This window comes from Anomaloglossus baeobatrachus, chromosome 8 (assembly GCF_048569485.1).
Source record: "Anomaloglossus baeobatrachus isolate aAnoBae1 chromosome 8, aAnoBae1.hap1, whole genome shotgun sequence".
Taxonomy (NCBI): domain Eukaryota; kingdom Metazoa; phylum Chordata; class Amphibia; order Anura; family Aromobatidae; genus Anomaloglossus; species Anomaloglossus baeobatrachus.
Genome location: NC_134360.1, coordinates 197,847,766 through 197,875,056, shown reverse-complemented (window position 1 = coordinate 197,875,056; position 27,291 = coordinate 197,847,766). Strand labels below are relative to the sequence as shown.

The 27,291-nt window shown below is 41.3% G+C and overlaps 1 protein-coding gene across 1 annotated transcript in view; it reads left to right on the top strand.

Annotated features, from left to right (window-relative positions):
- The window catches only part of SNX7 (sorting nexin 7), a 130,787-nt gene extending 105,926 nt beyond the window's left edge, over nt 1-24,861 (top strand). Inside the window, exon 9 of the mRNA XM_075321042.1 lies at nt 24,442-24,861. Coding sequence (XP_075177157.1) covers nt 24,442-24,519 — 78 coding nt within the window. The 3' untranslated portion in view covers nt 24,520-24,861. The remainder of the gene's footprint in view (nt 1-24,441) is intronic.
- Nucleotides 24,862-27,291: the final 2,430 nt, after the last annotated feature.

The window sequence follows — 27,291 nt, the reverse complement described above, 5'->3', positions numbered from 1 at the left end:
TGTATCTTCATCACCATAAAAATGAACTGTCCCTCTTCTAGACCCCACCACATGGCAGACTAGACACGAAGTGTTGTCTTAAGGCCCACAAACAAGCTGATCAAAGTTGGCCAAACCTGCCTGTTTAGGTGAGACTAGCTGTCACTTTTATGTACCTAAAGATCTTCCGGCTCTTTCCCGACAGATGAGATTGGGTCAGAGAAAGAGCATTTCAAATTTACAGTCTGGATATTTGTTTTCAGTGAAGATAATCTGTTACCAGAGGTGTGACCTACTGTGGTTTTCTCCACTTACTATATTGGAGTCATGAAGCAGTGCTCTTTTGTGTATGGGCTTCCTTTAGGTGCCCATTCTAAATGTCTGTATAAAGGTCGGTAGCTCACAAACTACTACTCATTATCAGATATCCCATCACCAACCTTTTGTGTTGTCTGATATGTCATCCATGTAAATGTAAGTGATAAAATCCTCCTGCTTAGAAGGTTGATCAAGGTTCCAAGGTCACTGTAGGTTTTTTAGACCAGAGGTCCCCAACTCCAGTCCTCAAGGCCCACCAACAGTGCAGGTTTTTGGGATTTCCTTAGTATTGCACAGGTGTTAATATAATTACCTGCCCAGGTGCTGGTTCCAACAGCAGTGCAATGCTAAGGAAATCCTGAAAACATGCACTGTTGGTGGGCCTTGAGGACTGGAGTTGGGGAACCCTGCTTTAGACTGTTTCTTCTGGTTTGCAACACCTTTAATATCCTCATTCTGAATACAGGATTCTACCATTGCATCCTGTAATGAGGTTATATCAGTATACAGACGTGGGGGCACTAAATGTGTCATGCGCTAGAAAAAATGACTAGGAAGAACCCATGAGGTGCACACATCACTGAACACCTTGTAAGTTCAGCATGACATGAGCAGATGGAGCCAGTACCATCTATGCCTGCAGGCACGGACAGAGGGATTGTCATTCCTTCAACTAACTTCTAAAATAAGTATAAGGCCATACAGGCTGAGCTGTGATCTTGCTCATTTGGACTGTAAGAGAGGAATCTATCTAATATTCAGCAGGTCATACTGATTCCAATGCAGGCGGCTCGCACACCGAGTCCCAGCAGAATGCAGAAGCTGTAAGGGCGATGGGGGGGGGGCCATGCTGCTTAGTATTATACCTGCACATAGATCAGGCTTCTATAGGGTGCCGGTCACACAGACACATGTAGTGCAGAGGGGTGTTCAGTATCTATCAAGTGTAAAGCAGGAATACTATGTGCCCAAGCCATTTCGAGGCGCACACCAATTAATGAATTAAGGGCATCTATTAACTTGCCTGTCCTGCCACCAGAAATATACCAAGTACATTCCTGGAGTAAGTCACGCCACTTAAGTGACTCATGTTTTATTGAATCTAACGATGGATGTAGTTAAGCCAATGCTCCTCCCATATTGTTGTAGAAGAGCAAGATTGGGGTGTAAATGCCAAATGACACATTATTCTTGTGTAAAAATATTTTTAGATCAGAATTCTGGCATAAACACCTTAATGATTCTGTCCCTTTGACCCATGTCGACCTGGGCAGAGATACACCCCTTTGCCAAAGTGAATGGCAATGCCTCGTTGTGCATGTAGTGACAAAAGGTTAGGAGGCGTAACAGAGGAGTACAGAGCTATCCTGAAAATAAGATACTGTCTTATATTATTTTTTGCCCCGAAAAATGTGCTAGGGTTTTGGTTTTTTTTTGTTTTTTTTTCAATGTAGGACTTATTTCTGAGAAGACACAGGTTGGGGTAGGTTTACCTCCCAAAAAAAGTAGCACCCCCCCCTTCCCACCAAGAGAATCATATTTACCAGACCCAGGACATCTGCATCACTCCAAGGTCTTTTGTGCGATCCTTGGCGGGCAATCCCAGCAGGTGTGCTCCACAGCGGTCGTCCCCTGCATCGTCCCCTTCACACACACAACATCCAGGAATACCATATTGCTTACAGCCAGCAGGGGGACTTAGGACACATTGCAGTGGAGTGTGAGGACCTGCGGTGGAGCACATCAATGTGTTCCACCACACTGTGTCCCAGGTCCCGGAGCAGTACAGTGTGTGTGCATTCACGCATACGTTCCACCACACATCATCAATGAGTTCCTCTGCATGCTCTCCCTTTTGGGGTCTGGTGAGTATGATTGTGGGGTCTTCTATCTTCTTTCTTTTGGGGGTGTCTGCTTTCTATAATGAAGTGTTCTGCAGTGTTCTTTAACTTTAGCTGCATGGACACTTCAGTATTGAACCGCAACTAGGGCTTATTTTTGGGGTAAGACGTATATTTAAGCCTAAAAGGCCAAAAAATTCTTGCTGGTGTTAATTTTGGGTAAACACTGAAACAAAACCCAAAATTTTAAGTACAGACGCTCTACAAATTTTTCAAATACTGACTTCTCTGTACAGTGAAGCAATAGATTGTAAACTTAAATATTGGCCACTGTTTCCCTTTAAGGCTTCTGTTTCCAGACATTAAACCTAAAATGAACAAGAGCTAGCTGAACTAGTTTTCTAGGTAGCACAGTGCCATCCATAGAGCGTAGTCTCCGAGAGTCACATGCGCTGTGCGGCTCGGGACTCTGGGATTTTCTTATTATTAATGCAATACAGTTCATGCCTAACTTATTCCACTTGAGCAATATCGGACTGACATATTGATTCCTATCAAAGTAAATCTTAAAGGCTATGTCTGCTCCTTTTTCATTATTGCTTTGCGTGTACGTTTACAAGTTGAAGAGATTTGTTATTGATTGTTAAAAATGTTCTACAGTTTCGCTGGTAGCGTTTACAGCGCAGGCAGCTCCATCTCCGCTTCATCCTAACTGCTTTCTGTGCAGCGCTAATCTCTCCTCTATTTTTTATTATTGTTTATTTTATATTTTATTATGTGCTTTATATTTAAAATATAATCACTATTAATGCACACAGAATAAAAAAAATAAAACGTCCTGGCAAAATCGGCACAAGAAACCTCTAAGAAGACGCTTCAGGAAAAAACTTGTGCGCGTACTCTAAATTAGGCTACTTTCACACATCAGTTTTTTTCCATCAGGCACAATACGGAAAAAAACAGATAAAACGGATCTGGCGCCGGATCCGTTTTATCACCATTGATTTGTATTAGCGCCGGATTGTGCCTGATGGCCTTGCGTTGCATCCGGCTTTTGCCGAATCCGGCATAATTGCCTAAAGCGGCGGCCGGAGGCAACGTATCTTGTAACGTTTTTTTGTCCGGCAAAAAAAACGCATTGCGCCGGATCCGGCGTGTTTTACAATGGAAGCCTATGGACGCCGGATCCGATGTAATGCGGCAAAACACGGATGCGGCTGCCGGATCAGTTTTTGTAACCTGAGCATGCTCCAATGTTTTGAAAAAACTGATCCAGAAAAAAAAAAACTGGACAAAACGGATGCAAAAACGGATCCAACGGATCCGTTTTTTATGCATCCAGCATAACGGATCCGTTAAAAGAACGGATCCGGTGGATTCGGTTTTTACATTTTTTTGCCGGATCCGTTGGATCAGGAAAAAAAAGGATTGTGCCTGAATGCAGAAAACTGATGTGTGAAAGTAGCCTTAGTGACAGACCGGTGCCATTAGGGCTTGGTGATTAATTGGAGGTTGGTTTGATTCTGTTTTTTGTCAAAATGAAAAATTTGGTTTTATCACTGCCACTTCTGCTCCTGTTAATTCTGTTTGTCATTAGTGGGTCGGACGTTGTAGCATTGTAGGAGGAAGAACAGAGCTGCTGAGCTCAGATATTGGGCTGAACAGCTTATACATGATCGTATTTCAGTGTTTTCTGTCCAGTGCTGAAAACGCGGTAAGGGTTAAACCCCTCACTTGTGCCCCCCTTCAGTATTTGGTCCCCTGTTACTTCTCACCTCTGCTCCATACTTTCCATAAACTGTAATAAAGATTGTCCCTGACAACTTCATACCCCATCTACATATGGAGTAGATTTCTGCTATAATTTACGCCTCTTTCTGCTACAAACTGTAGTAAATTTGATGGGCTCCTTCTAAGCTCTTTTTTTTTAAATAAATTAAATTTTTTTGGCTAGTTCTTTGTGCAATGGGTGAGGACCCGACCGTGAGGGTTTACAACACAATACAGTGAGGGTAGACGCTGCTGAAATGGCAGTGTCTATTGCCGGTTGTAGGCTTCCTTGACTGTGGGTCATCTGTTTGCATTTAAAGGTTTCCAGGGTGGGAAAGACCCTGATGTTACTGGTGTAGGAAACTCCTGACGACAGGGGGAGCACAAGAGAAATCTTGGAGATGGTTGTGTGAGGAATTTAGGATGCAAGGAAGGAAAAAGGTACTGTGAGGACCAGAGATAACATGTGGAGGAAGGTAGCAGAAGATTAGGTCCGATTTATGAATGGGACAGGTTGTTGATGGCCTTGTAAGTCATCATTAGACTCTTGAATGATGTTGCACAAGTCTAGAGATATTTAAAGGGAACCTGTCATCCCGGGACCACAGGCGCCCAGGGGCGGAGTCCTGAGATATGAAATTCAGCGTTGGGGGGACGGCGTCAATGTGCTGGAGGAACAGCAACGGTCAGCAGAGAGCCCGCCCCCATGGACGATTTACAAAATTTACATAGCAAAAGGTACAAGTTTATAAAGTATTTAATTTGGTTTAAAAGGGGCCACAAAAAGTACAGGAACCTGCTAGAATGCAGCCCAGGAGCTGCAGAGGGGGAAACTTTTAGGTTTCAAGCTAAATTTCTGATGACAGGTTCCCTTTAAAGGGAACCTGTCAGGTGAAATATGCACCTAAAACCATGAGCAGTTCTGGGTGCGTATTGCTAATCCCTGCCTAACCGTCCCTGTATACACTAGCATAGATAAAGAGATCGTTAGAACAAGTATTTCTAAAGATCGTATATTATATGATAATGAGCGAAGGTTCTAGTCCCAAGGGTGTTTCTTCCCTTAGCTAGTCAGCTGACATAGCATGGTAGCACGCTCCTGTGGACGTACTAAAATGCTAAGGATATGTAGCGATGACACACATACCTCAGTGTTCCTGGCGGCCGGCGGAGGATGGATGCGCACTGCGCATGATCTGGAGTACCCGACGCTTCCAATCATGCTCACTAAACTGATGCCCGGATGTAAGCTTCCCGGCTTCAGTGAGGTACAGTGCGCATGACCGGAAGTGCTGAGGACTCCGGATCATGCTCAGTACGTATCTATCCTCTGCCGGCCTCCACGAATAGTGATGTATGTGTGGCCGCGCTAAGTATCATTAGCATGTTAGTACACCCACAGGGGCGTGCTAACATGCTATATGGGCCGATCAGCTAAGGGTAGAAACGCCCTTGGGACTAGTCCCTTCTCTCATTAGCATATAATATACGATCTTTATAAATATTTTTTCTAAAGATCCCTTCATCTATGCTAGAGTATACAGGGACAGTTAGGCAGGGATTAGCAAATGCACCCAGAACTGCTTGTGGTTCTGGGTGCATATTGCACCCGACAAGTTCACTTTAAGGGCATGCGCTAATATTTTTGTTGTTGCAAAATTGACAAAAAAAACCTGCAAATTCTGAAAATATTTTTGGGTTGGAGGCCGCAGGATGCACTGAGGTCTTGGATTTGTGGTTTGAAGGACAAGGTAAAGTGAAAGGTTACCTCAAGGCATATCCGTCTGATAAGATACTCAACTATACAGACTGTAGAAGTCTGGACAACAGAGTAGTGATATCTAGGACAGGGGTGCAAGCAGTATTCTCAGCAGCACTAGAAAGATACTAGAAAATGTGGGATTCTTTGTGCTGTCCCAGGGCAATATTATAGATGGAAAAGAGTAGAGGTCCTAGTACACAACTTTGAGGGACACCAATGGGGGATAGAAAGTGAAATTAGGAGGTAATGTGACCATGTTTAAGTGCCCTGTGAATCACAAGGAAATTATTGGGAATACGGACCCTGAGATCACTCAAAGAAACTACCCCCCAACCTCCACCCACCCCCGGAGCTGTGCACATCAGTCGCCTAAGCTATGCACCTCTCTGGGAGTTGGAGTTAGTTGGGAGCAATCGGATCCCTGGCAATCTACTTGTTATTTCTTAGTAAATTTAAAGATTTGAGCTTTTATTTTGTTTGACATCTTGGAGAGTGACTTCAGAAAGAACATTTGTTTGTGGTAATAAGGACAGAATGTGATCTAGCAGCCTGCAGTGGAGTGTATTATGTGCAGGCTCTACAAGTTGGTGAAATGCAATGATAAAGTGTTGAAAACTTGACATAGAGTCTGCATCGTAGACTTTAAGTTCAGGTGTCTTAATGTCATTCGGATAAATGTGGTGCACATGAAAAAAATAGAAGTTGACCGGCTGCAGAACGAGATGTCGTTTTTAGTTACCGTATACCATATTTTTTTTCTATCGAATTTTTATCACTTTTATTTATGACAGTATAATTAATATGCTTGCTACATTTTTAGTTTTTTTTTATTATTATTATTATTATTATATATTTTTTATATATATGTCCAACTTTATGGGTTAGGGTGCAGTTTTACAAGTTGTATCATTGACTACACCAAAAGTTTTTTTATTTTGTTTAACATTTGTTTTATATAAAATTGTCTTTCGTGGTAAAATATTTTCCTTTATTTTTCATGGGATTTTTTTTTTAAAAGACTTCTACTTTTACTTGCCTCATTGTGGATCTACTGCAATATCTCTGTACTGCAGGATAGAACATCTTTACGTTTCACACAAACACTTCGCCTTTTAGAGCCAGCTGATTGCAGGTCTTTACAGGTCAATTTGTGATTACCGGGTGCTGATCGGCTTGAAGCAGAAGGCCTTTCCCTCAAATAACCATCTGAATATCACTGTCACTATTGACAGCAGCAGCTAAGGGGTTAAATGGCTGCAATCAGTTTGATTCACTTATACAGCGCCATCTGATTCTGCAGCGCTTTACAGACAGAAGCATCGTCACTGTCCTCATTAGGGCTTGCAATCTACATTCCCTATCAATATGTTTTTGGCGTGTGGGAGGAAACCAAAATACCTAGAGGAAAGTCACGCAAACACAGAGAGGACATACAAACTCCTTGCACATTTTGTCCTTGGTGGGATTTGCACTTAGGACTCCAGCGCTGCAAAGCAACAATGCTAACCACTGAGCCACCATGCCACCCCTGATTGTATCTGTTGCAGCAGGGTGTCGGCAATTAAATTCAGCTGACAGCCACCGAGGATGGTGAGCTACTATATTCATCTGACAACCACTGAGGATAGTGAGCCATTATATTGAGCTGACAACCACTGAGGATGGTGAGCATTATAATCAGCTGTCAACCATTGAGGATGGTGAGCCATTATACTCAGCTGACAACCACCGTTCATCGTTCTATACCTGTACAGTGGTTTGCAGGAACTTACCTTCCACTCGTATATGTATGACGGATGTCAGGAAATGGTTTAAAAATATCATATCCTCCATATTCACTTATCCCCAGCGATCCAGCCGTGAGGGATGGAGATGCCTTTGCTCCGATACATTGCGCTACGCCACATTGCACTTCGGCATGATGCTATTAATCGGCACCGGTGCGCTCCTTCTTCGGCATTCTTTCTGCTGTCCCGAGGATGTGTAGGATCTCCAGTGTCCCTCGGGTTGCAGATGAGTCTCAGGGGCCGTGTGTTTGAGACCCCTGTTCTAAATTGTCTTTTAGACAACTTGACCTGATTTGGTAGATACTGTGGGGCATAGATAATCTGCAGAGTACTAAAAGTCATTATTTGACATAAAGCAATACAATGTCTCTCTACTGCCAAATTTACTCCCCGTTGCGAAGTGTAATCCATCTGAGACCGATTACAGGAAATAGGAACAGGTCTGTGCCTCAACTACTCCTTTCCTGTCTGAAAAACTGTATACAGGCATAACAAAGAGGTAGGCTTTCAGTTTAAAAGGGGTATCCCCTACTAGGACAACCGCTTCTGATGCCATATGTTTACCCCAGTTAAAATACAGCCTATACTCTCCTCCCGTACCGCCGCTCTTCCACCGGTGTCTGGGCTCGCGGTGCCAGGGCTCAAATGGGGCTGTGACGCCACGCGAGCCCTGCATCCAATCAGCGCCGACTTTGGGCTCTCTGCCTCCAGACCAAACGAGCAATCAACAGGAAGTGAGCTTAGCACTCACTTGTTGATTAACTCGTTTGGTAGTAAGGCGGGGAGAAGAAAGCTGGGGCTGATTGGACGCAGGGCTCGCGTGACGTGACAACCCCACTTGAGCCGTGGCACAGCGAGTCCCTACACCTGTGGAAGAGCGGCGGTACGGGAGGTGAGTATAGGCTTTATTTTACCTGGGGGAAACATGTGGGATCAGAAGAGGTTGTCCTAGTAATAGACAACCTCTTTAAGGAAGGCAACTATTGGTCAGTAGCAGGAACAATGCATTCTGGGAGATGAGGAAAGTTCCCGCCAGATCCTATAGTGCTTGCAGGTTGCTGATAAAAGGGACCTACATACTCAAAATGAGCGGATGGCAAGTTACATGACATAAAAGTTGGAATAGTTTTCACACACCTAAGAGTATGTGCCACAAAAGCAATTTTATCTTGGTGATATGAGCAAGACCGTAATTTTCTACAGGTTTTATGTGGAATGACAGTACCTTTTAGGCACCATAAAGCTGTAAACAGATGTGCACCTCATATTCTATTACATTACTCGCAGCTGGAGCTGTAGACATCTGTCTCTAATAATGAGGCTACGGTGAAAAATCCTACAGCTAAACTAAAGAAAACTGACTAAAGCCACTGGGAATCCTCCAGTAAAGCCAATGGCCAAATACTAATTAAGACGTAAAAGTCTGATTTTAAATAATACACTCAGAATATTTAATTAAAATCCCCATTGTTACGGCGACTCTGTCCGTCTGTGCATTATTTCTGTACTTACACCGGAATATTGAAAGCCAAATGGAGTGGCCCAGGCTAATTAGGAATAACATACAGTCTGGAATTAACTAATTAAACCCAATTGTGGGTGATTGGCAGAATTGGAAAATGCGTATTTAGGCAAAGGTTAACCTCCGCTCTGTGACATTTGTGCCTTGCGGTTGAAAAATACAACAAGACAGAGATAATTCATGATATATTTTATAAAAGCTGTCGGATAATTTATCATACATGCCAATATATAGGATAGTTAATTACCTGTAGACCAGGTTCACACATGGACGAGTCCTAAACCACACTATAATTGCTGAGTCTTTGTCATAGAAATCTGCATTATAAAATGTAAATTTCCAGGTTATTAGACAACTCAAATGCTGGACTGTGTCCTATGTACTTACTCGCGCTCACTGAGTTATATCCAGTCATTGACATTGGAGAACTAATAATGTACACTGACAAGCAAAAGGATAACAATGTTTTGAACTTTTGACTTTCAGGCTCCATATTTCACCACCCACTACAGCTTTGGGCATGAAGGGTGCTTTACACGAGACGAGGTATCGTGCGATGCATCGTCGGGGTCACGGTTTTCGTGACGCACATCCGGCATCGTTCACGACGTCATCTCGTGTGACACCTCCGAGCGACGCAGTATCGCTCACAAATCGTGAGTCGTGTACTCGTCACTCAGTTTTAAAAAAATTGTTTAATTAAAATGGCGCCGGTTGTTCATCATACCCGGGGTAGCACACCTCGCTCCGTGTGACACCCCGGTAACGATGAACACAACTTACCTGCGTCCCGCGGCTCCCGGCGGCTATGCGGAAGGAAGGATGTGGGCGGGATGTTTCCGTCCCGCTCATCTCCGTCCCTTCGCTTCTATTGGCTGGCGGCTGTGTGACGTCGCTGTGACACCGAACGTCCCTCCCCCTTCAGGAAGAGGATGTTTGCCGCGAACAGCGACGTCGCCCGGGAGGTAAGTACGTGTGATGGGGGTTTCACGACTTTGTGCGACACGGGCGGGTACGATCGATCGTGAAATCGCACGATCGGTCGATTCGTGTAAAGCAGGCATGAGACTACATTTTATAGACAATCATCTTCACTATCTCATACATATATTAGTTATGCGAATTCTTGACATGTCAATGCATTGTTACTGTTTTGCTCCTAAAATTCTAAATTGAAACTTTTATTATTTTGTTAGTATTTTGTAAATCCATGTTTTCGCTTTCACCACTCCCTGAATTCTTCTGTGCATGCTCTCGATCAAATTCAAGCATGTCACAAGCTAAATCTGATCCCAGGTCTCTCCTACACGTTCCCAATGTTGAAGCATACTGGTCGGACTCTCTTTGGTATGTATACAGCTTTTCCTTTAACTCTCCCCACAAGTGTTTGGTTGGGATGAGGTCTGGGGACTGTTGGGGGCCAATCAAACACCTCTACTTCATTGTCATTGAACCATTTCTTCTCCAGTCTCGACGTACAGTACAGACCAAAAGTTTGGACACACCTTCCCTTCTTAATCTAAGAGTTTTCTTTATTTTCAGGACTCTGAAAATTGTAGATTCACATTGAAGGCATCAAAACTATGAATTAAAACGTGGAATGAAATACTTAAAGAAAAAAAAAGTGTGAAACAACTGAAAATCTGTCTTATATTCTAGGTTCTTCAAAGTAGCCACCTTTTGCTTTCATTACTACTTTGCACACGCTTGGCATTCTCTTGATGAGATTCAAGAGATAGTCACTGGAAATGGTTTTCCAACAAACTTGAAGGAGTTCCCAGAGATGCTTAGCACTTGTTGGCCCTTTTGCCTTCACTCTGCGGTCCAGCTCACCCCAAACCATCTCGATTGGGTTCAGGTCTGGTGACTGTGAAGGCCAGGTTATCTGGCGTAGCACCCCATCACTCTCCTTCTTAGTCAAATAGCTCTTACACAGCCTGGAGGTGTGTTTGGGGTCATTGTCCTGTTGAAAAGTAAATGATGGTCCAACTAAACACAAACCGGATGGAATAGCACACAGCTGCAAGATGCTGTGGTAGGCATGCTGGTTCTGTATGCCTTCAATTTTGAATAAATCCCCAACAGTGTCACCAGAAAAGCACCCCCACACCATCACACCTCCTCCTCCATGCTTCACGGTGGGTGGGAACCAGCCATGTAGAGTCCATCCATTCACCTTTTCTACAAAGACACGGTGGTTGGATCCAAAGATCTCAAATTTACTCAGCAGACCAAAGCACAGATTTCCACTGGTCTAACGTCCATTCCTTGTGTTCTTTAGCCCAAACAAGTCTCTTCTGCTTGTTGCCTGTCCTTAGTAGTGGTTTCCTAGCAGCTATTTTACCATGAAGGCCTGCTGCACAAAGTCTCCGTTTAACAGATGAAAAAGTGTGTCCAAACTTTTGGTCTGTACTGTATATTTCGGATCGTTGTCCTGCTGGAACACTATGTCATCCTTTTCATATCCATACTGTGTACGAAATAATTCCTCTTGTAGGTTACTGATAAAGCTCAGCATTGAGACCACCATCGATCCTAGTCAAGCATTCAACGCCTTTAGCCATGTAGCAACTCCATATCTGGCTCCCTCTACTGAAATTGACACTTCCTTCAATTTCTTGATCCATTAGCTCCTTTTTTGCTTGTTTTTTTCAGACCAATTTGCACCCATCCAGGCCTAGTCTATTGACTTTAGTCTCATTGCTACTAATCACCTTATGAGTCAGCTTGTTAAATCCAATATTTTGCCTGTATGTCCATCTCTGAACTTTTGAATGGATGGACTAACTTAATTTCAGATTCTTACAGCTGTCATGGCCTCACATGATGCAGTTGGAAATTTGCGTAGCCCGAGAGACCTCTGTTGATGAGCTGGATGATGCTGTTTCTCTTTTCTTGGAAAATCATCTTCATGGCTGCTCCTCGATTCAAACCAGTGACCTTTCCCTCAGGAAGCAACCTAATAACACACTGAGCTATTGGAACGTGAGAACAGGGTGTAATTTGTAGTATACAGGAAGAAAAAAAAATCAAACTCCAGAAGCAAAACAGTAACAATGTAGTGACATGGCAAGAATCTATACAACTAATCATATGCTAAATAGCTGCGAGTCAAATTTATGGAGGAGATAGCCAAGATGATTGTCTATAAAATGAAGGCACACTGATGCTCAAAGCTGTAGTGGAGATATGGAGCCGGAAAATCAAAAGTTCAATACATTGTTCTTTTTTGCTTGTCAATGTACCTTTACAATATGTCAGAAATTTCTTTGGTGTTTTAATAGTCACTTTCCCTCGCTTTCGTTCTCTTCCTTTCTTTTTCTTTATCCTTTTCTGTCTTCCTCACGCTATTTTTTGCTCTCATTTTCTTGCATTCCCTCTTTCTCCTTCTATTTCTCTGTGATTCCCTCTTTTTCTCTATGTATATATGAACATGTATGCACATATGGGTGTGTGTGTGTGTGATCAGTCATATATGAAAAAGTTTGGGCACCCCTATTAATGTTAACCTTTTTTCTTTATAACAGTTTGGGTTTTTGCAACAGCTATTTCAGTTTCATATATCTAATAACTGATGGACTGAGTAATATTTCTGGATTGAGATGAGGTTTATTGTACTAACAGAAAATGTGCAATCCGCATTTAAACTAAATTTGACCGGTGCATAAGTATGGGCACCTCAACATAAAAGTGACATTAATATTTTGTAGATCCTCCTTTTGCAAAAATAACAGCCTCTAGTCGCTTCCTGTAGCTTTTAATGAGTTCCTGGATCCTGGATGAAGGTATATTTGACCATTCCTGTTTACAAAACAATTCCAGTTCAGTTAAGTTTGATGGTCGCCAAGCATGGACAGCCGCTTCAAATCATCCCACAGATTTTCAATGATATTCAGGTCTGGGGACTGGGATGGCCATTCCAGAACATTGTAATTGTTCCTCTGCATGAATGCCTGAGTAGATTAGGAGCGGTGCTTTGGATCATTGTCTTGCTGAAATATCCATCCCCTGCGTAACTTCAACTTTGTCACTGATTCTTGCACATTATTGTCAAGAATCTGCTGATACTAAGTTGAATCCATGCGACCATCAACTTTAACAAGATTCCCGGTGCCGGCATTGGCCACACAGCCCCAAAGCATGATGGAACCTCCACCAAATTTTACTGTGGGTAGCAAGTGCTTTTCTTGGCCTGCCACTTCTGGGCTTAACAAGAACTGTACCTGTGTTCTTCCATTTCCTTACTATGTTCCTCACAGTGGAAACTGACAGTTTAAATCTCTGAGACAACTTTTTGTATCCTTCCCCTGAACAACTATGTTGAATAATCTTTGTTTCAGATCATTTGAGAGTTGTTTTGAGGAGCCCATGATGCCACTCTTCATAGGAGATTCAAATAGGAGAACAACTTGCAAGTGGCCACCTTAAATACCGTTTCTCATGATTGGATACACTTCCCTATGAAGTTCAAAGCTCAATGAGGTTACAAAACCAATTTAGTGCTTCAGTAAGTCAGTAAAACGTAGTTAGGAGTGTTCAAATCAAGAGATTGATAAGGGTGCCCATACTTATGCACCTGTCAAATTTAGTTTAAATGCAGATTGCACATTTCCTGTTAGTACAATAAACCTCATTTCAATTCAGAAATATTACTGAGTCCATCAGTTATTAGATATATGAAACTGAAATAGCTGTTGCAAAAACCCAAATTGTTATAAAGAAAAAAGGTTAACATTAATAGGGTGCCCAAACTTTTTCATATGACTGTATATATACACATATATATATATATATATATATATATATATATATATATATATATATATATATATATATATATATATATATATAATCTCCACATACATGCATACATATATAGTGTGTGTGTGTGTGTGTATAAATACATATTAAGAAGTAATGTTTGGAACATCATGCTAAGTTTGAACTGGGTGCAAAAACCCACTATATAAATAGAAGGGCTGCACACCAGCGACAGTGCAAGCGGAATAAATGTAAAGCCGAAACTGCTATGTGAATACTGACAAGAAAAATACAATAGCTATATGTAAAAATGAAAATATGACAATGTTATATGCATAACTGCTATGAACTTTAAGAATAAAGAGAAATTTAGCTACTGAATTGATCAAGAGAGGACACACAATAGCTAGGGACCCCTATGTAAGAGAATACCGTGACGAGGTGTTGGGGCTCTGTTGTAGTGATCAATTCAATAGCTTAATTTTTCTTTATTCTTAAAGTTCATGGCAGTTATACAGATACCATTGTCATATTTTCATTTTTACATATAGCTATAAAAAAATTGTTTAAAAACTGAGAGTCCTCAGTGTTTGATATAGCTATTGTATTTTTCATGTTCGTATTCACATAGTAGTTTCTGCTTTACATTTATTCCCCTTGCACTGTCGCTGGTGTGCAGCCCTTCTCTTGATATAGTGAAGTTTTTTAGGGTTTTTGCACCCAGTTCAGACTTAGCATGGTGTTCCAAACATTATTTCTTAATATGCTTGTAGTCTTTCGTTTGTGATAGGTGTGGGCCCCACCCACACCTATCGCCAGTCCACATTATACGCATATATAGCCTGGGTCTCAGCTTTCCATACACGGTAGTTTTTTTTTTAACTCCAAGAGAGGACACACATTAGCTAGGGACCCCAATGTAAGAGAATACCGTGACGAGGTGTTGGGCCTCTATTGTATTGATCAATTCAGTAGCTAAATTTCTCCTTATTCTTTAGTTCATGGCAGTAATGCAGATTCCATTGTCACATTTTCATTCTTACATATAGCTATTGTATTTTTCATGTCCGTATTCACACAGCAGTTTCTGCTTTACATTTATTCCCCTTGCACTGTCGCTGGTGTGCAGCCCTTCTCTTTATAGTGTATAAATACATAGTCATGGCCAAAAGTGTTGGCACCCTTGAAATTGTTGTTACTAAGGAGTTTCTATGATGATGGGAGGATCTAAAGACAGCGCTCTGCCCCTTCCTCCTCTGTCTGCATAGAATCTCATCAGCACCAACTACCATCTACTACGCTATCTCAGTATTGGGAAAGGCTTCACTGAGTACAGATTTTACCTCCAGAACTGAGAATTTTGATAATGACTGATCAATTTTGGTACAGAAAGAAGCAGATTTCTCTGATAAGATATATTACAAAGTTGCTTATTTTCATGTGTACTATTTATGGAATAAAAATTTAAACCGTTACACTTTAAGGCTTAGATAGCACCATATCTACACCGCTGCAGACAGTCACTGGAGAAGCAAGATACTAATTTCTTATTTTGTAATATTCAACTTTAGAGGGAATGACCTATTGTTTAAATAGTTTTTTTGTGTTAAATGTTTGGGGGTTTTTTACGTTTGGTAATTTGGTGGTTTCTTGGCCTTTATTAGAATCCATCTGTCCTTTCAGGTAGAGTTTTCAGCAGGCTCCTTATTATTAGAGGCAGGATTACAATGACAGGTGACACTTCCGTGCACAGCTGATAACACAGAATCCACCAATCACAGCATGCAATGTCATAGCGGACCCTGCCCCCTCCCCTTTGTGAGTGGTCATTAGCTACTTAAAGGGAACCTGTCACCACTTTTTTGGCCTATAAGCTGCGGCCACCACCACTGGGCTCTTGTAAACAACATTCTAATGTTGTGTATAAGAGCCCATGCCGGGGGTATAACCTAAAAAACACCTTATAATACGTAACGGTCGCTGTGGTGAGCCTTATGGGCGTCTCCGTTGTCCGGTGCCGTCTCTTTCAGTCATCTTCGTCCTCTTTCTGAAGCCGCGGTGCATGATGCGGCTACGTCATACACACTACAATACTTTGATCTGCCCTGCTCAGGGCAGATCAAAGTGCGCCTGCTCAGGACCTGAATGCCGGAGAGTGTGGATAACGTCGGACCCGTCATGCACCGCGGCTAGAGAAGAAGGAGCACTAAGATGGACAAGAGAGGCGTCGCTGGCACCGGACATCGGAGACACCCATAAGGCCCACCGCGCGACTGTTAGGTAAGTATTATAAAGTGTTTTTTATGTTCTACACAGCGGTCTGGGCTCTTATATACAGCATGTTAGAATGCTGTATATAAGAGCCCAGTGGTGGTGGCCGCAGCTTCTAGGCCAAAAACGTGGTGACAGGTTCCCTTTAACATAAAGGTAAGAATCTGTTAATAGCAGCTAATGTACATGTGGATTTCTTGAAACAGAAATTTGAAGTCTAAATAAAAACCTTAGGGGCCGGTGTAAAAATTGCTAAATTTCCATAATTTATTTAAATCCTTTTGATGTGGAAAAAAACAATAAAAAAAATGCATTACAGAATGTGATGTAAAGTGCACAGTCAGGTTATTCCGTAGTGGACGGCCCCTTGAAGCTGTTCCAAGTAAAGAATCCGCTTCAAGGCTTTGATAAAGATGAGAATAACTCTTAGATTTGCCACAAACGTAATCTATAAAATCCAGATAGTTGTGAGGCTTGCATTTTATTATATTGGCCGTCCATTGATACATTCCCTATAGTGACAGATGTATAATTAAATACGATGTCTAGGTCTTCTCAGTTCACTTCCCAACTTATTCTCCTGGTAGCAACTGAAAAATGATTCTGCACGTTGTACATGGTATTAAATTCACATTTAATCTTCGGGACCGGCCTGATGCCATTTGTCTTAGTAATATGGTTGTCTAAAAGGTGCAAAATTTCATATCTTTGATTTTTGCTAATGTTACTCTTTTTTTTTTTCTGGGCAACCAGCCATCAAATAATTCTAGATAAAACAAATGTGTTTTATGAAGTTTTCTCAGTCATACTAGGCCTTCGAGCTCAGATGAACCATTCTAGATTTTGTGCTTTGGGAAGACTCATTAGATACAGGTGGAAACCTAACTGCATTATTTTTTCTCATTGTAACATTTTGGATTTCATGGCTTCTATCTCTATTTATTTTTCATCTGCAAGATTCTGTAACCCTTTTTCAATCGGGTGATTTTTTTTTTTCTTCTCTTCTCTGTTCTCTGCCTTCATTATTTCCTTTTTTCTTCCAAGAGCCAGGATTAATTAATTAATTCATTCTTTAAGTTTATTCATTGAGCAGTAATGCTGATGTGCCGCCCCAGCAGCAGTCGAACTGCTCGGATCCGGGGTTGCTGTGGCTCGAGGGTCTCCGGACCCGGGGGCTTGCGGCCACTTCAAATGTAAGGGGATATTTACAGGGGATGAATGTTCGTGACGCCACCTGCGGGTTGCGGTAAAGGGATGTACCGCCACTGCCGATGGGAGTAGATGGTGTGGGGCAGCCAGGTATCAGTCCCTCCGCAGGTAGGCAAGGCCCCGGATAGTGGGTATTTGGTGAATGCTGGAGAGCGCAGGGTGCAGGGGAAACCGTTTACTCACTGCGGTAGTCTTGGTGCTGGATTGGTGGAATAAGCAGACACTCACACAGATGGTAAACCAAAGTCTCCAGGCACCGCAGTCTCTACGGGGGAAACCCGTCCAGGTCCCGCTCCCACCAGTGTCACTTGGTAAGTCCGGAGCCCTGCCTCTGTGCACAAATTGATTGACAGTTGTGGCCCCTTGGCTTGAAGCTTTCGGGGCCCCGCTACCCGTGTGTATGGCAGCTGTGCTCTTGATGACTGGCACTTGTGATTTCAGTGGGTTGTGTATTTTGGAGAACCCTTTCCCCCGCGTTGTGCTGATGCTTCCAATCTCTGAGCTCTTGGGGAAAGTTCATAAAGAGACTATCCTCCACAGGTTAATTACCAAGGTGCTTGAAGCTCTTTCCTGATCTAGTATCCTGTACCCCGCCGTGCTCGGTACCGGTAAGGGCAGAATAAAGTGCGCCTGCGGAGAACCTCAATGCCGGCGAGTGTGGATGACGTAGGACGCGTCATGCAACCTGGCTTCAGAAGAAGGATGACAAAGATGGCCGAAAGAGGAGGCACCGGCACCGAAGGACGAAGACTCCCATCTGACCCAACTCCACCGCAGCGATCGTTTAGGTGAATATTATAAAGTGATTTTTACATTCTACACAGCGGCCTGTGCTCCTATATACAGTATGTTAGAATGCTGCAAATAAGAGCCCACTGGTGGTGGCCACAGCTTATAGGCCCCAAGTCTGCTGACCGGTTCCCTTTTAACCATGCAGATCAGATTCCCGCATTAGCCCTAGACCACCGCAACGCTCTTAATGCTCATTCCCCATCCTTTCTGCTGGACCCTAATGGTGCTTACTGCTCTGTAGACCTATGTCTTTGAAGAAAAGCTTCAGTAACGATCCTCCCTTCTACATGATCTGTGATGTATATGTGTAGATGAGTAACAAGACGAGGTAGGAAGACCCCATACTTCCCTGAGATGACCCCGGCTTGTAGTTTTATTCTTTTTTGTAATATAGGAATGTGAGTCTTAGTTGAAGATAACAAAATCCATTGAGTCCCAAGATAATTAATGCTATTTAAAGGAGTGTAATCTTCCTGCACTTTTCAAGGAAGAGAGATATTGCTCGTAGCTGCCAGTCTGACGGTACTGTTATTACAATCAGGGATGATCCTGGTTGATTTTGATGCCTCATAAAGAGCCATTCACTTTCTAATGATGATAAATGGTTGCGGCGTGCCATCAATAACCTTCTTTTTAATGTGTTTTTTTTTTCTTAATTTGAATACCTGCTGATTTAAAGTGTTTTCACTTTGGGATTTTTTTTTCCAAGCCAAATAATAAGTTAATATGTTAAGAGTAAGTTATACGTGATCCATAGTAATGATGCGGCTTCTGGCAGCCATAGGAATACATAGCATATATTACACAATGCAATGCACTCTTTAATAAAGAGTTAATTGCCGTGTTCAAGATCTGCTTGTTTTCAGTGAAATGATTATTAATCTTAAGTGGCTGAAAACACAATTCTGAGTTAATATTTCGCACTATTGATATTGGTGCCCCACATGATATGCCATTAAGATAGGATAAATGTATGGCACATCTATCTCGAAAAAAGGATCCTGTCACGCACCATCCAGAAACAGGCGCACATGCGCTTGATCACTGTTTGTTGGCAGTTCCAAAATTCTTTGATCATATTTGCATAAAAATTGGAAAAAAAATTGAGAAAGTTGGATTCATTTGCCGAATATACTCGAATATATTCGGTCCTGAGTATAAGCCAAGGCCCCTAATTTTACCCCAAAAAACTGGGAAAACTTATTGACGTGAGTATAAGCCTAGGGTGGGAAATGCAGCTGGTAAATTTCAAAAATAGAAATAGATACCAATAAATAATAATGTAATGTGCCGATTCTTGTGCCCCCCTTGTAGTAATGTGTCCATCATTGTGCCCTGTAGTAATGTGCCCCATAGTATTGTGCCCCATCCTTGTTCCCCCTTGTAGTAATGTGCCCTATAGTAATGTGCCCATCTTTGTGCACTGTATGTGCCCCATCATTTAGTAATGTTCTCATCCCCTTATATGCCGTTATTCACATACACACACAAAAATTATTCTCACCTGTCCTCTGTTTCTGCATTGTCCTCTTACCTGTTTTTTGCAGACCGCAGGCACACAGACCCTTCGTAGATCGCTGCCAGTGTAGGAGCCGTTGCTATCGTCGTTAGCGCTTTACTTCACTTGAATGATTTGCGGCACCACAAAGTTTTTAGCTGCAGGAAAGCATTGCCAGCAGCAGCAGCACCGTGTACCAGACACGATCATGGATGGGTGCTTCCTGATCTATGTGCCTGCGGTCCACAAGAAGCACCCCTTGATCGCGTCTAGTGCACTGTGCCGCAGCTGCTGGCAGTGCTTTACTGCAGCTGAATGTTTTGTGGCGCCGCAAATCATTTAAGTGAAGTAAAGCGCTGTCTACATCAGCGGCACCATGCACCAGATGTGGTGATCATCCAGGTCTGCTTCTTGCGGACTGCAGGCACACAGACCCCTCCATGATTGCGTCCGGTGAACAGGGCTGTCGTAACCGCTTTACTGCAGCTGAATGCCACAAAGCATTCAACTGCAGTAAAGCGATGACAGCAGCGGCATCCCTGTTCCCTGGATACGATCAAGGAGGGGTCTATGTGCCTGCGGTCCGCAAGAAGCAGGTAAGAAGATGCTGCAGGAATGGAGGTGAGAATAATTATTTGTGAGAACCTCACTTGAGTATAAGCCGAGGAGGGTGTTTTCAGCATAAAAAAGTGGGCTGAAAAACTTGAGTATATACGGTATTATGTAATAACTAAGTTTTAATTGCATTGTAAATGTAACCATGAAACCCTTTTAAAAATCCAATCTAGCATTAAAAGAAGAGTAGAGATGAGTGAACCTGAGGTTCAGTGTTTTGGTGTTTTGTACCAAACACAGACTTTATACAAAAAACAGACTTTGGATATCGGGTGCTTTATGTATGAACACCACTCTCGAGCATCGCTGTGCTCGGGTACGCTCAGTGCTCTGTCCTGTGCGAGCTGCATGCAGTGTTTCATTGGCTCACACTGGGGGTAACAACAGCGTGATCAGATGTAGTGTGCGTGTAGGGGGAGACCCGAACTGCACAATTAGTGACTTCAATTGGGGTTCAGGTCAAGTCCGGGTCCCGGTAATTTAAAGTTTGGCTAAACCCACTGGACCGAACTTCCACGGGTCCACTCATCTCAAAAGAAGTATCAGTCTCTGCAAGGAGAAAAGTTCTCTCCTTAGACCCCACTTTACCTTCTCATAAAGCCAAATCAGATCTCATACTTTGCACTGACGAGGGACAATCATCCCGAAACACCGTGTCTGCAAATTGAGGTTCTGATCTGGCAGAAATCCTAGGTCATATGAAAAGGCTCGTTAAAGAGCCACTTTTGACTTTAAGGATTGCTACTTCCAATAGGTGGCACTAGAGTTAGTCTCCTTGGTCCCTGAAGAGACAATTTGAACATATCCCAGAGGAGCGTTGCAGCTATAAGACTCCTCACCACTGACAGCCAAATTGGTTTGTCAGTCTCCACAAGGAGAAAAGTTCTCCCTTTAGACCTCAAAAGAAAAGTAATTTTACAAGATTACATTACTCCAGCAGATTGGGTGTTCTATTCAAAAGTATACAGTATATGATAGAAGAAGAAAAAATGTAAGTAGCAAGTGACAGAATTGTCACTTGCTGTATACCCTTGAATCATTATTTTAGTGCTCATCATAGCAAACAAAAAAAAGCCACCTTACCCTATTAATAGGTGCAGGGGGGGTATATGGTGGCCCGAAAGGTCCATTTTACGCATGTGAGATGATTAATGCAATTAAAGACCTGTCATACTTGGAGGCAAGTTGGAGATTTAGCACTGGAGCCCACAAGTTTCCAGTTACACCACTGCTATCCTCCTTTTTAATTCTCTAAGCCCTAAGTATAGTGAAAGATTTCTGTAAATACATTTTCTGTAAGTGTCTTCTATGTGAAGTAACCGAGCAATTTAAGTTTTTATATTTTCTTTTTTTTTATTTTTCAAAATAACACTAGCATCTGTATCTGAGATATTGATATTAAGTTGTCAACAGGTATAATCGTCTCTCCAAACCTAGAAGACAAAATGGTTCAATTACATATAGAGTCAGCCATACTTTCCCACCCCATGTAATTGTGACATAAGGAGGGGGTTGATCCTGAGCTTCCTCTGGATGCTACAATGGTTTTCTTGGAAAAAAAAATTACATATAATACAATAGTAAATTACAAGGTAATAACCAGTTGCCTGGTGTATGTCTAAATGTTTGCGCACATTGTGTATCCTATCCCGATTATGGATTTCCAGCTGAATGGCTTTAAGATCTGCTGTTTACTGTGTTAGGTGCAATTTTTATTATTTATATACACACACACACTGGGGAAAATAAGTATTTGAGACAATAGAAAATCAAAACTTCGTATTTGGTAGAAACCTTTTGTTTGCAATTACAGAGGTCAGACATTTCCTGTGATTCTTGACCAGGTTTGCACACACTGCAGCAGGGATTTTGGCCCTCTCCTCCATACATATCGTCTCCAGATCTTTCAGGTTTCGTGGCTTTCACTGGGTAACATTGAGTTTCAGCTCCCTCCAAAGATTTTCTATTAGGTTCAGGTCTGGAGACTGGCTAGGCCACTTCAGGATTTTGAAATGCTTCTTACAGAGCCACTCCTTACTTGCCTTGACTGTGTGTTTCAGGTCATTGTCATGTTAGAAGACATAGCCATGGTCCATCTGCAAAGCTCTTACTGAGGGAAGGAGATTGTTGGCCCAAATCTTGCGTTACATGACCCCATTCATCCTCCCTTCAATACAGTGCAGTCGTCCTGTTCCCTTTGCAGAAAAGCACGCCCAAATAATGTGTCCATCCCTCATGTTTCATGGTTGGGACAGTGTTCTTGGGGTTGTACTCCATTCTTCTTCTTCCAAATATGGTGAGTGAAGTTGATAACAAAAACTTAAATTTTCGTCTCATCTGACCACATGAAATTGTCCCATGCACCCTCTGGATCATCCAGCTGTTCATTATTGAGCTTCAAATAGGCTTGAAAATATGCTGGCATGAGCAGGGGAACCTTGCGTGCCCTGCAGGATTTTAATCCATGATGGTCTAGTGTGTTACTAGTGGTAATCTTTGAGACTGTGGTCCTAATTCTCTTCAGGTCATTGACCAGGTCCTCCTGTGTAGTTCTGGGCTGGTTCCTGATTTTTCTCAGTCATCTGTACCCCACGTGGGAAGATCTTGCATGGTTCTCCAGACCGAATAAGATTACAGAGGAAAATAGAGAAGGGTGATAATGCCGCGCCAATGATCACTTATGGAAAAGTAAGATTAACGTATCTTTATTGTTGGCATAGGTCTACGCGTTTCAGGAGCACTGCTCCCTTCCTCAGGACAGTCAAGAACCAAGAAACATCAAATCTAAAATTGTGCATGCTGACATACATTAAATAGCCACATTGACGTCACAAGGACCATCCCTCTTGAAGAAAACGAGCGGGAAAAGAGATTGCAGTGAAAACATGACGTAATAAAAACATTTGCATATCTACAAGATAATGATATATGCATATAAAGATCATATAAAGAAAATAAAATAAACAAATTTGCAATAAATAACTAAACATTAAATTTGTTCAAAAATTGTGATGTGTGATAAATAGATGTGTACTATATTTCAGAGTATGTCCCACTAAGCATATGCGTAGGGACCAGAACTCACCCATTTTTGTATCAGTGCAGAACATTAGAAACTAACATTATTTCTTTCTATCTTGCACCTTCTTTGTTCTCTGGACTGGATCAGCGGTTTTTCCTGTCTTCATATCCAGCGGGGGTATCACACATACTTGCCCGTATTCCAGGCTGTTTGACTGGGTTGATGGTTCTTGTTTATCTTGAATTATTTAAAAATCATACAATGTGATTTTCTGTATTTTTTTTTTTATTCTGTCACAATTGAAGTTACCTACGATAAACATTACAGACCATGTAGGTGGGAAAACTTGCACATTTGGTAGTTTATCAAATACTTATTTTACTTATGCTTCCCCACTATAGGTATCTATGTGTACGTATGTGTGTGGAGATAGACAGGCACAGACAGAGAAAGAGGCACACAGGAAAAGAAACAGAGACAAACAGATAGGAAAAAAAAGCAAGACAGACAGACAGAAAGACACATTGGAAAAGAGGCAGACAGGGAAAGAGACAGGGAGAGACAGAGAGAGACAGACCGGGGAAAGAGACAGATGGGGGAAAGAGAGACAGACAGACACAGAGACACAAAGATAGAGAGAGACATAGAGACTGATACAAAAGACAGACAGAGATAGACAGAGACTGTGAGAGAGACAGATAGACAGTTACTATCCCGGTATAATTTTGCTGTTAAATCAGATGTCTGTTGTACGCTCTGTCAATCCCTTGTTTGTTTGGTTTTCCCTTATAATCGGTGTATTCAGTTCTTTCGAAAAGGGGAGAGCTTCTGGAAAAAGTGGACAAATCTCCTCCTATATTGTAAATTACACTAAGCACGTGGTTATATAGTGAGACATAGCCCTTATAAAGATCATATCTATAATGTAATAATATTTCCCTTTACCATCCATAAAAAGTAATCCGTATAAATTTGTGTGCTTGTTGTACCCTTTGCCCCCACAATTAGCATGTCGTGCTAACTCGCTTGATTGGCAGCGCTCGCTTGCCCAGAAAGAGCGCTGCCTGAACATAAACCTGTGTATGAGCACGCACGCACTGACACTGCAGGTATCGATGGGGCACACACAGAATGGGTGTCCAGCATTGTGCAGTATTATTATTTCGGCTTTTTATTCTTTTGCACATCATTTCCATTTATCTTTTTTCTTGCTTCTACATTTTTAGCAGATCATTTCCAATTCCTTCAGTGAATAAACAGAATTTTCATGTGTACATCTGTCTTCTTTCTGCAGTGCCTTGCCACATGGGAATCCTTCCTTTCATCTCAGGCATATGATGAACAGTTTGACGCACAAGAGGATGGGTCCTGAATACCGCGGACCAGCTGCAATATGTTCTATTGTATAGAAGTGTCCAACTGACCAAAGAAGTGACCTTACTTATAGAAGGACCAAGTGGAGACTGCACACAAAGCATCAAGAAGCGTAGATGAAGCGTTGCCAAAGCCTTCTCTGTCCTAGTCTTCCAGGCACCAAAATCAACCCTGTTTAATCATGGATCAACTATTCAGCTGCCAAGACTTTTATATGCATGAACGCCGCTGGGATGTGGCTGTGTACCTCACCTATTATTACATGTACTCTTTAACCTATTTTGTATTTAGTAATTGTTTTAAGTCTAATGTAAAAAAAAAACAACAACTTTTAATTAAAATGTTTAATACAACCTGTCGTGTGAATGCATGGATTTTTATATTGACCTGTACCGCGGTTTACAAAGGGCGACATGATGGTTACAAACAAGATTGCAAAATACACTTGTGATGGAGACGCATAATTTCTATCAAATTATAGCACAGGGAGGAAGAGGAAGCAATGTCAGCGTGACTTACTGCAAGCCAACATGCTGATTTCTGGAAATTTCTATCATTTTTTTTCTTCTGCTCAGAAACTTCTTTTTAAGAAATAATTTAGAAAATACATGATATAAACAAGCATATAGAATATAAAAAAGTGAGTACACCCCTCACACTGGCCTCTATCATCACTCCAGTATTAGGGCAGTGAAAGCAATGACCCTGAGAAATGCAACACAATTCCTACAATCCACACCATGTCTGTGATCATACAGTGTGTCCACCCATATCCTGTCCACCGCCATTAACTTGAGAACGGCGGCAGCTATAGGCATAGAAGTGGTGTCTAGGTATAGTAAAGTAGCCATGCACTACGCAATGAAATCACCTTTAGCGCCACCTGGTGGAAAACAACGAGTTAGCATTTCTATCTTGAAAACGGAACGAGATAGAGAAAAAAAATTAATTAAAAAAATTGTAGGGCATCATCAATTCAATACGAATTGACACCTTGCATACAGAAATGCTATGATATGAAACCCATGACCCCCACAAAACATTGAATGCTGGTCACGCATATGGCGCTCATTTAACTTTGATGCTCAAAGTGGCCACCGTCAGCTGCAATGCACATCTGGACAGCATACTGTATCTTGCTGCACGTTGTGCAATATGGTAGGTGACATGTTTGCACAAGCATCTGTGATACGTCGTCGTAGGTCCTGCAATGTTGGTGGAGGGGTCGCAATACACCTGCTGTTGGATGTGACCTCACAGAAAGAAGTCCAATGGGGTCAGGTCAGGTGAGCGTGGAGGCCACTCCATGCAGCCACCATACCCAATGACTTGTAGGAAGGTCTCCATGAGGTATCGCTTCACGTCCGCAGCCTTGTGAGTTTTACACGTTCTAATCATAGCATTTCTGTATGCAAGGTGTTGATTCGTATTGAATTGATGATGCCCCACAACTTTGTAATTCACTTTTTTTTCTCGATCTCATTCCGTTTTCGAGATAAAAATGCTATCTCCATTGTTTTCCACCAGGTGGCGCTATAGGTGGTTTCATTGCGTAGCGCATGGCTATTTTACTATACCTACACCCCACTTCTATGCCTATAGCTGCCACCGTTTCGGCGGTATAAACTGCCTTCTTCACGGTCCAAGCCAAAGTTCAAGTTTTGGCTTGGACCGTGAAGAAGGCGGTTTATACCACCGAAACGCGCTGTCCGTAACGCACTATTTCCTGCAACTTATTGTTTACAGCGTTGTTACTTTTTTTAAATTTTTCTACTAACAAATCCATAGTTTTATGCCAACCGGACTTCTTTATTTGCTGGAACCCTCTTCCTTTTCCATTATATATATATATATATATATATATATATATATATATATATGTATGTATGTATGTATGTATGTATGTATGTATGTATGTATGTGTGTGTATGTATGTGTATGTTTATATGTGTGTGTGTATATATATATATATATATATATATATATATATATATACACACATATATATATATATATATATATATATATATACACACATATATATATATATATATATATATATATATATATATATATATATATATATATATATATATACACACATATATATATATATATATATATATATATATATATATATATATATATATACACACATATATATACACATATATATATATATATATATATATATATATATATATATATATATATATACATATATATATATATATATATATATATATACACATATATATATACACATATATACACATATATATACACACATATATACACACATATATATATATATATATATACACACATATATATATATATATATCTAGATATATACACATATATATATATATATATATATATTACACATATATATATATATTACACATATATATATATATATATATATATATACATATATTACACATATATATATATATACACATATATATACATATATATATATATATATATATATATATATATATATATATATACACATACGTCAGAAATAAAATATAAAGAGGCTCCCAACAGACCGGAATTACAAGAGATGCTCCACAACTTCTACAGCTACAAGTACAAGTCAAACCCAGAAGGAGTGAATCAAGCTGCAAAAGACCTCAACAAAATATTCCACACCATGGCCAAATTGTCCGACCTCAAACAAGTCAACTACAAGAGGCCAAAAGAAAAGCAGATCAATGGTTGGTTTGACAAAGAGTGTAAAGCCGTTCGAAAGACCCTGAGA